Source organism: Rana temporaria, chromosome 7 (assembly GCF_905171775.1).
Source record: "Rana temporaria chromosome 7, aRanTem1.1, whole genome shotgun sequence".
In the NCBI taxonomy this organism is placed as follows: Eukaryota; Metazoa; Chordata; class Amphibia; order Anura; family Ranidae; genus Rana; species Rana temporaria.
Genome location: NC_053495.1, coordinates 195,849,229 through 195,860,287, shown reverse-complemented (window position 1 = coordinate 195,860,287; position 11,059 = coordinate 195,849,229). Strand labels below are relative to the sequence as shown.

General features: G+C 53.4%; 1 protein-coding gene across 1 annotated transcript in view; it reads left to right on the top strand.

Moving 5' to 3' along the window:
• Positions 1-2,289: 2,289 nt before the first annotated feature.
• Positions 2,290-11,059, top strand: part of SGIP1 (SH3GL interacting endocytic adaptor 1) — a 222,234-nt gene continuing 213,464 nt past the window's right edge. Inside the window, exon 1 of the mRNA XM_040361076.1 lies at positions 2,290-2,538. Coding sequence (XP_040217010.1) covers positions 2,529-2,538 — 10 coding nt within the window. The 5' untranslated portion in view covers positions 2,290-2,528. The remainder of the gene's footprint in view (positions 2,539-11,059) is intronic.

Sequence of the window (11,059 nt, the reverse complement as noted above, 5' to 3'; positions counted from 1 at the left end):
ACCCGTGTCCTTCACCTACTATGACCCATGTCCTTCACCTACTATGACCCATGTCCTTCACCTACTATGACCCATGTCCTTCACCTACTATGACCCATGTCCTTCACCTACTATGACCCATGTCCTTCACCTACTATGACCCGTGTCCTTCACCTACTATGACCCGTGTCCTTCACCTACTATGACCCATGTCCTTCACCTACCCCTCACCCATAGGAGCTCCATTCCTTACACATAGTGGCCCCTGTAATGTCCTGGCCCTCACTCGCCCATTGGGACCCCTGTACTGTCCTGGCTTTCACTCTTCCATAGGGGCCCCTGTACTGTCCTGGCCCTCACCCATAGTGGCCCTTGTACTGTCATGGCCCTCACTCACCCATTGGGCCCCTGTACGGCCCTGGCCCTCACCCATAGGAGCTCCATTCACCTACTATTGTCCTTCACCTACTATGACCCGTGTCCTTCACCTACTATGACCTGTGTCCTTCACCTACTATGACCCGTGTCCTTCACCTACTATGACCCGTGTCCTTCACCTACTATGACCCGTGTCCTTCCCTCTGCTTGACTGACACCCACATGCTTCACCAAACATCAGAGCGCACCCTCTTTGGGTCCCATATCCATCAGTAACTAGCAGATTGCACCCACTGGGCCTCCTGTACTGTCCTGACATTCATATTCCTAAATATATTGGGTCCCCTGTACTGTCTGACACCCACTGGGTACCCTGTAGTGCCCTGGCACCCTTATCATTGTAGCCCTTGGGTTCCCTAAATTGACACCCACATCCTTTCACCCATTGGGGCCCCTGTACTGATCTGACACCTACATCCATTGGATCCCTTTGTATTGACACTAATGCCCCTGTATTGACTTCCACATCCATGAAACCATTGGGGCCCCTGTACCTTTATCCTTGCATCCTGCAACCTCATCTCCTGTACTATGCTAACACTCACATTTTTCCATCCATTGGGGCCCCTGTACTGTCCTGGCCCTCACACCCAAAAAGGAGCTCCTGTACTGACTTGGTCCTCACCTGCTCCGGGAAACTAAAGGGGGCCCCGGGACTATCCTGCACCCTCAACTCCTGTACTATGCCAACACCCATATCTTTTCATTCATTGTGTTCCTTGTACTGTCCTGCCCATCACACACACTTGCCACCCATTGGGGCCCCTATACTGTCCTGGCCCCCAAATCCTTGCACCCATTGAGTCCCCTGTACGTACATTTTTCCACCTACTGGGGCATTTGTACTGTCCTGGCCCTCACTCACCCATAGGGGCCCCTATAATGTCCTGGCCCTCACACCCATTGGAGCCCCTATACTGTCCTGGCCCTTACTCACACACAGGGGCCCCTGTAATGTCCTGGCCCTCACTCGCCCATTGGGACCCCTGTACTGTCCTGGCCTTCACTCTTCCATAGGAGCCCCTGTAATTTCCTGGCCTTCACTCTTCCATAGGGGCCCCTGTACTGTCCTGGCCCTCACCCATAGGGGCCCTTGTACTGTCCTGGTCCTCACTCACCCATTGGGCCCCTGTACTGCCCTGGCCCTTACTCAAACATAGGGGCCCCTGCAATGTCCTGGCCCTCACTCACCCATTGGGCCCCTGTACGGCCCTGGCCCTCACTCACCCATAGGGGCCCCTGTACTGTCCTGGCCCTCACACCCGTTGGGGCCCCTGTACTGTCCAGGCCCTCACTCACCCATATGGGCCCCTGTACTGGCCTGGCCCTCACTCACCCATTGGACCCCTGTACGGCCCTGGCCCTCACCCATAGGGGCCCCTTTACTGTCCCTCACACCCATTGGGGGCCCTGTACTGCCCTGGCCCTCACTCACCCATAGGGGCCCCTGTACTGTCCTGGCCCTCACACCCATTGGGGCCCCTATACTGTCCTGGCCCTTACTCACACATAGGGGCCCCTGTAATGTCCTGGCCCTCACTCACCCATTGGGCCCCTGTAATGTCCTGGCCCTCACTCACCCATTGGGGCCCCTGTGCTGTCCTGGCCCTCACTCACCCATACTGGCCCCTGTACTGGCCTGGCCCTCACCCATACTGGCCCCTGTACTGGCCTGGCCCTCACCCATAGTGGCCCCTGTACTATCCTGGCCCTCTCACCCGTTGGGGCCCCTGTACTGTACATCACATTCATAGGGGCCCCTGCGAGATTTACTGGTGGTGTGAAGGGAGAGCGTCACAAAACCGCGGGCCCGGTGTGTGTGTGTCCGAGTCTGTCAGCGGGAGCGCGCGCGGCTGTGTGTGTATTGTGTGAGGGGAGCGCGGCACGTGACCCCGGAGGAGGGCGGGGATTGGCCGGCTCCTGGCAGCGGTGTGATCTCCGTCTTGTCTCAGCATCCTCCGGGCGGATAGCGGGCCCCTGGATACAGAGCACCCCCGGGGCCCCCACCCCACAGACACCACCGCCGCCCCCATCATCCTCCTCAGTGCGGAGCTCGGCTGCCCTCCCCTCTCCGGCCTCCTGAGGAGATTGAGGAATGAGAGTGTGCCACCATGATGGAAGGTAAGGTGTCTTCTCATCCCTGCACCCATCTTCACCTACCCTGTCCACCTACCTCCTCCACTCACCCTGTCCACCTACCTCCCACCCCCACCACAATCAGGGAAACCCTGCCCCCACTCCCACACACAGGGGCCCCCAGACTGCACATCATAGGGCCCATCCATTCAAAATTAAAATAAGTCAACCCCTCGGCCACAATCCTAGACTAGAGGGGCCCCAAGACTGCCATTCATAGGGCCCGCCCATCCATCCCTAAAAGTAACCCCCCCCACATATTCCTAGAGGGGCCCCCAACATTCTATATACAGGGGGTCCTTGCTGTGCAATATAGTAACAGGTGACAGCATGACCCATCCCCCTCCCATAAGAAGGTGTCAGCCCTGCCCTATAGTCCTAGTGAACCCCCCCCCCCCCCCCCCCGCCCTATAATGCTTGAGGACCCCCCTCCCTCTGACTGCTCCATAGTCCCAGAAGACCCCCCCCCCTATAATCCTTGAGGACCCCCCTCCCTCTAACTGCCCCATAGTCCCAGAGGACCCCCCTCTACTGCTCCATAGTCCCAGAGGACCCACCCCCGCCCTATAATGCTTGAGGACCCCCCTCCCTCTGACTGCTCCATAGTCCCAGAGGACCCACCCCCGCCCTATAATCCTTGAGGACCCCCCTCCCTCTAACTGCCCCATAGCCCCAGAGGACCCCCCTCTACTGCTTCATAGTCTCAGAGGACCCCTATAGTCGCAGAGGACCTCCTCCCCCCCGACTGTCCTATAGTCCCAGAGGACCCCCTCCCCTGCCCTATAATCCTTGAGGACCCCCCTCCCTCTGACTGCCCCATAGTCCCAGAGGACCCCCCTCTACTGCTCCATAGTCCCAGAGGACCCCCCCCCTGCCCTATAATCCTTGAGGACCCCCCCTCCCTCTGACTGTCCCAGAGGACACCCCCCCCCACAGCCCTATAATACTTGAGGACCCCCCTCCCTCTGATAGTCCCAGAGGACCCCCCTCTACTGCTTCATAGTCCAAGAGGACCCCCCTCCCCCCAACTGTCCTATAGTCCCAGAGGACCCCCGACTGTCCTATAGTCCCAGAGGACCCCCGACTGTCCTATAGTCCCAGAGGACCCCCGACTGTCCTATAGTCCCAGAGGACCCCCGACTGTCCTATAGTCCCAGAGGACCCCCGACTGTCCTATAGTCCCAGAGGACCCCCGACTGTCCTATAGTCCCAGAGGACCCCCGACTGTCCTATAGTCCCAGAGGACCCCCGACTGTCCTATAGTCCCAGAGGACCCCCTCCCCCGACTGTCCTATAGTCCTAGAGGACCCCCTCGAATAAACTATAGTCCTAGAGAACCCCCTCCCCCCGACTGTCCTATAGTCCCAGAGGACCCCTTCCCCGAATGCACTATAGTCCTAGAGAGGACCCCCTCGAATAAACTATAGTCCTAGAGAGCCCCCCCCCGACTGCCCCATAGTCCTAAAGAACCACCCACTTCCCTAAAGTCCTAAAGAGCCCCCCCCCCCGAATGCACTATAGTCCTAGAGAGTCCCCCCAACTGCCCTATAGTCCTAGAGAACCCCCCGACTGCCCCATAGTCCCAGAGAACCACCCACTTCCCTAAAGTCCTCAAGAACCCCCCCCCCCCGATGCACTATAGTCCTAGAGAGGACCCCCCACTGCCCTATAGTCCTAGAGAGGACCCCCCACTGCCCTATAGTCCTAGAGAGGACCCCCCCCCCCACTGCCCTATAGTCCTAGAAACTCCCCCCCCCCCCCCTGACTGCCCCATAGTCCTAGAGGACCCTCCCAACTGCCCTATAGTCCCAGAGAGGACCCCCGACTAAAGTATTCTCCTTCTATATAATGAGGGTCCTGGGAGTGCAGAATTGTAATATGACCCATCCTTCTAATACAAATATATTATTTCCCTTTCAGGTCCCCCCAAACTCTAGAGAACCCCCCCCCCCCCCAGCCTGATTATAATATGACCCGTCCGTCTCCAAATAGAAAGGTGTCAGCCCTGCCCCATAGTCCTAGGGATGACCAGAATTCTATATACAGAGGGGTCCTGGTTGGGCAGTATTGTAATTCCTGACATTATGACCCAACTTCCTCCACATAGTAAGGTGTAAGCCCCCCCCCTCTCCATAGTCCTAGAGGACCCCCAGCCTCATAGGAGTCTAACTATATTCAAGGGGGTCCTAGAAGTGCAAAATTGTAATATATGACCCGTGCTGCTGTTACAAAGATACCCCCCCCCCCCCGTCCCTAAAACCCTAGAGGCCAACCAGTCTGTTTATAGTGGGACCCATCCAGTTCCAAATAGGTTTTCCTTATATATAGAAGGATCCTAGGAGTGCAAAATTGTAATAAAAAATGCCCCATCCTTCATACTGAGATATTGACCCCCTTGCATGTCCCCACAGTCCTAGGGGCTCCCAGTCTGATTATAGAGGGCTCTGGGTGTTTCCAGTACAACATTGTAATACCTAAAAACATGATCTGTCCTAGAAGGAAGGTGTCATCCTTGCCTCGTAGTCCTAGAAGGCACCCATCCTATTGGAGGTCCTATGAGTGCAACATTGTACTACATGACAGTGTGACCCATCCTTCCTGTAATACAGAGATGTTAACCCCATCTAGGTCTTCATAGTCCTAGAGGACACCCCTCCTGGAGGTCTCTATTATCTTAGAGGGCATCCAGTCCATATATTTGTAGGGGGTCCTGGATGTGCGTGATTTGATTGTAATACCTGATAAGACCAACCTTCTCCAAATACAGTAGCAAGGTGTCAGCCCATCCCTATAGCACTAGAGGACACCCAGCCTAATGGAGGTGTCCTGACATTATGATTTATCCTTATTCTAATTCTGAAATATGACCCCCACCCATGTGCTCATAGTCCTCAAGGGCTCCCAACTTGATGGAGGTCCCCTTATATGTAGGGGGTGCTGGGACTGGAGTGCAGTTTTTTAACATGTGACAATAAGACCCATCCTTCTCCTAATACAGCCTTTCTCAACATAGTAAAACCCTTGACATAACTTAAAGATAGCTAAAAAAAAGATCAATGGTGTCAGTGGAAACTTATTAAAGAGGCAGAAAGTGCTCAAGGAACCCCTAGCAGCCTCCTGGAGTACGCCTCAAGGAAGCCCTATCAACCTCCCGTAGGTACCCTCAAGGAAGCCCTATCAACCTCCCGTAGGTACCCTCAAGGAAGCCCTATCAACCTCCCGTAGGTACCCTCAAGGAAGCCCTATCAACCTCCCGTAGGTACCCTCAAGGAAGCCCTATCAACCTCCCGTAGGTACCCTCAAGGAAGCCCTATCAACCTCCCGTAGGTACCCTCAAGGAAGCCCTATCAACCTCCCGTAGGTACCCTCAAGGAAGCCCTATCAACCTCCCGTAGGTACCCTCAAGGAAGCCCTATCAACCTCCCGTAGGTACCCTCAAGGAAGCCCTATCAACCTCCCGTAGGTACCCTCAAGGAAGCCCTATCAACCTCCCGTAGGTACCCTCAAGGAAGCCCTATCAACCTCCCGTAGGTACCCTCAAGGAAGCCCTATCAACCTCCCGTAGGTACCCTCAAGGAAGCCCTATCAACCTCCCGTAGGTACCCTCAAGAAAGCCCTATCAACCTCCCGTAGGTACCCTCAAGGAAGCCCTATCAACCTCCCGTAGGTACCCTCAAGGAAGCCCTATCAACCTCCCGTAGGTACCCTCAAGGAAGCCCTATCAACCTCCCGTAGGTACCCTCAAGGTCGCCCTATCAACCTCCCGTAGGTACCCTCAAGGTCGCCCTATCAACCTCCCGTAGGTACCCTCAAGGTCGCCCTATCAACCTCCCGTAGGTACCCTCAAGGTCGCCCTATCAACCTCCCGTAGGTACCCTCAAGGTCGCCCGATCAACCTCCTGGAGGAACCCTCATGGAACCCCTAGCTACCTCCTGGAGGAACCCTCAAGGAACCCCTAGCTACCTCCTGAAGGAACCCTCAAGGAAGCCCTAGCTACCTCCCGGAGGAACCCTCAAGGAACCCCTAGCTACCTCCCGGAGGAACCCCTAGCTACCTCCCGGAGGAACCCCTAGCTACCTCCCGGAGGAACCCCTAGCTACCTCCCGGAGGAACCCCTAGCTACCTCCCGGAGGAACCCCTAGCTACCTCCCGGAGGTACCCTCAAGGAAGCCCTAGCTGCCTCCCGGAGGAACCCTCAAGGAAGCCCTAGCTACCTCCCGGAGGAACCCTCAAGGAAGCCCTAGCTACCTCCCGGAGGAACCCTCAAGGAAGCCCTAGCTACCTCCCGGAGGAACCCTCAAGGAAGCCCTAGCAACCTCCCGGAGGAACCCTCAAGGAACCCCTAGCAACCTCCCGGAGGAACCCCTAGCAACCTCCCGGAGGAACCCTCAAGGAACCCCTAGCTACCTCCCGGAGGAACCCTCAAGGAAGCCCTAGCTACCTCTGGAGGAACCCTAGTAATACCAAAATTGGTAGACAGGAAATCCCACTCTTTTGTGTGTGTGTCCAAATACAACATTCCAGGATATAACCGGTCCTTCTAATGATAACCCCAATGCAGGTCAGCCAGTCAATGCAGTGGTCAAAGGGAGGACCCTCATTTCTGCTGGTCTTACAACACATCACACCGTTATGAGAACTTCCCAAAAGTTGTGGCTAAGTATGCAAAATTTTAGAACCGACCCAACCTCCTAGAAGTCTATGCAGTGCTATGCTGCATTATAACCCCCCTCCTCTAGTGTTCACCCCTGACCAGTTCAGCCAAGTTTCCTAGTCTATTCTCATCAGATCCCCTATAGGTCTCCTTTCAGGGATGTGCATTTATGGCAGTGTGTCCTCATTATCCATCAGCCCTCTAAAGGTCTCTGTAACCTCCATGGAATGTACAGTATGGTCCCATCTTCAAACATATCACCACCTATTCAGGTCCCCCCCACCCCACAGCACTAAAGGATATCTACAGCCATGCAGGTCTCTGTACCATAGGTATGCTATTTATTGTGTGCATTCAGATCAGTGGTGATGGGTGACAGTATGTACTATTGGACTAGTGATCTAGGGTTCTCTGGCTGTACAAGATTGCAGTGTGATCCCCCCCGACCCCTTCATTGCCTGTTCATCATCCTCACCCTGTGTAACCGCAAACCCATTTTACGCTACCGCTTTAACGTTTAGCATTGCAATGCTGCAGAATGTCACGATCGTCCTGTGCATCAATGACAAGGGGAGTTAAAGGGGCTGGGTGTGTGTGTTTTTTCTTGAATGACCTCCCCCCACTTCCAGAGGTCTGTTCTCTAAGAGAGGAGAAAAAAACAACTCTCAGCATTGATTGCAACGGATTATTTCTTGTGATCATACACAAGTGTACCCTTAGGATGTTGGCGGAAAAGTCTGTGCCGTTAACCCGTTCTGGAGCTCAATGTCACGCTCCCCCCTCGGCCGTAGCGACCTCCTTCTGTCATTTTTCACTGATGCATCTATATATATATATATATATAATTTTAGTCCCCTATTTTGTTTAGCTGTAATGCTACTGTTGGTGTCTCATGTGTGGCTTTGCTGTTTTGGGCCTAGTGCTGAATGAATGAGGAGCATTTGGCACCCCCCCTCCCTCCCCACCGCCGATGCCGGTTCTCCATCCCTGCCATTCAGCCGCAGCTTAATTCACTTTTGCTCATGTGGCCTGGAATACGGTTTGTGTTGGCAGGACTTGCAGTGAATGAATCATACGTGTCAGCTTGATTACCCTATGCTTTCTATCGGCGTGTGTTCATATGTGTCTGGAACACGGGCTGGGTCCTGGCAGACGTTCCATGCAAGCTCTGACTTATGGTTGTCGGGCACCTACCTACCTAAAGGATAACGTTGCCTTTTTTGCTCCTTGTGAGCATTCCGAAATCTAATCGGATACCGTTCTACGCTCAATGAACAGGCATATCGGCACGTACTATGAGTGGGAAGGATTGTGCGTAGAAAGAAACAGTTTCTTGTAGCTGAACGCCGAGAAAATGATAAAGAAAATAAACCCAGGCCGGTTAAAGCGGGAGTTCACCCGAAAAATAATTTTTAACATTAGATTGATGCTCATTTTGTGAAGGGGAATCGGGTGTTTTTTTTTAAATCGAAGCTGTACTTACCGTTTTAGAGAGCGATCTTCACCGCCGCTTCCGGGTATGGGCTGCGGGACTGGGCGTTCCTATTTGATCGACAGGCTTCCGACGGTCGCATACAGCGCGTCACGAGTAGCCGAAAGAAGCCGAACGTCGGTGCGGCTCTATACGGCGCCTGCGCACCGACGTTCGGCTACTTTCGGAAAATCGTGACGCGCTGTATGCGACCGTCGGAAGCCTGTCGATCAAATAGGAACGCCCAGTCCCAAAGATCATACCCGGAAGCGGCGGAGAAGATCGCTCTCTAAAACGGTAAGTACTGCTTCGATTTAAAAAAAAAAAACGCCCGATTCCCCTTCACAAAACGAGCCTCAATCTAAGGTTAAAAATTGTGTTTTTGGGTGAACCTCCACTTTAATTATTTTAGGAAATCATTTAAAGCTGAACGAAAAACGTTTGACATTGACTCATAATTTAGTCGACTAAATGAATACTGTTTTAGTCAACTAAAATACGACTAAAACAATTAAGATGACTGAAGCCTCGTACACACGCTAGGTTTACTCGGCAAGAACCAGCAAGAAAACTGCTGGCAGAGGTTTCTCGCCGAGTATACTGAGCGTGTGTACGAGGCTTTCAGGTTTCTCGTCAAGAAAACTTCCTAAAATCTCGACGAGAAAAATAGAGAACCTGCTTTATATTTTCTCGTCGTCATTCTCGGCAGTGTTTTTTGCAGAGAAACCCGAGCGTGTGTATACTTGCCTGTCGCCGTGGAAACCCGCGCATGCTCGAAATGAATTTGACGCATGAGCAGTAGCTTCCTAGGCATAGGTAGGGTGCAGCAAGATGGCGGCGACGGCATCGAATGTGACGAGCGCATGCTCGTTGTATGGGATGACGTCACCACGTTCTTGCCTTTCAAAAGAACCGTCTGTACACTCGGGCGGCAAGAGATTCTTGCCAAGAATCTCGTCAGGAAAAACGTATTTTTTTCTGACGAGATTCTGGCCCGTTTGTACGAGGCTTGAGGCCCGGTTCGCATCCGTCGCACAGCAGGGGTCCGGTGCGTGCTGGTTGTTTCAGGTTCGATTTTTTTTTTTTTTTTAGCCCGAATTTTGGGCTGAAATCGAACCTGAAACGCACCAAAAAAGCACACGTTTTTCCTGCACACCGCACTGGAGGCGCTGCGGAGATATGTGAACCGGCTCCATAGAGAGCCAGTCGCATTATCCCGCAATGCGAATTAAATGCGGAGAAACGCGCATTCAATTCGCATAGGTGTGAACCCAGCCTTAAAGGGGTTGTAAAGGTAAATGTTTTTTCACTTTAATGCATCCTATGCATTAAGGTGAAAAAACATCCGACAGCGCGCCCGAGCCCCCGTTTTACTTACCTCGCCCCTCGAAAGTCCCGCGCTCGTCCCCGTCATCCTCTTCGGTTCCCAGCCTGGTTGTTGATTGGCTAGGTTGGACGAATTGATAGCAGCGCAGCCATTGGCTGGCGCTGCTGTCAATCACATCCAATGACGCGCCACGCCGAGTGATATAGTTGGCGGCTATGCCCGCCACTATATCACGGGAGCGCGCCCACGAGAGCTTTCTACCATGCGAGCTCGCATGAAGGTGGAAAGCTCTTGCGGAGGGGGAGCCGAGACAGCCGCCGAGGGACCCCAGAAGACGTGGATCGGGGGCCACTCTGTGCAAAACGAGCCACACAGAGGAGGTAAGTATAACATGTTTGTTATTTAAAAAAAAATGTGTGTACAGGGCTTTATTATAGGCTTACCTATAGGTCCAAGTAGTCCGAGGGGGTTTACAATCACTTTAATAACTGTCCTCATAGCGGCTGTAAGGGACGGGTGAGAGTCTCTCAGACTCCTGTAGAGGAGATTATGGATGGTCTCATAGGATCCTGAGTGCACAGCTTCTAATACTACTGAGGCATTTGTGTTATTCACATATTCTGACTTTTTACAATCAACCAATTGCCTGTCCCACGGTCCAGCGATGCGGGCGTTCGAAGCCCCGCTACTCTCCCCCTCTCCATGGCGCCGGCATTCTTACGGGGGGCGCCCATCTGTGGCTTCACAGCCAGGCACGCGATGTGAATGGCTGGGCAATCTTCTGGGACCTGTCCTGCGTAAGGGGGGTGACGGGTCCTTTTTAACACGCGAGAATCTTGATCTTTATTCTAAGCAAAAAAAATTGTGATTCTCATTTTAGCCAGAATGGTGCAGCCCTATAATAAGGCTTACCTATAGGTAGCGTAAATATCTTCTTAAAGCGGAGCTCCACCCTAAAGTGGAACTCCCGCTGATCGGATCCCTCCCCCTCCGGTGTCAGATTTGACACCTTTCAGGGGCGAGGAGGTGCAGATACCTGTCTAAAGACAGGTA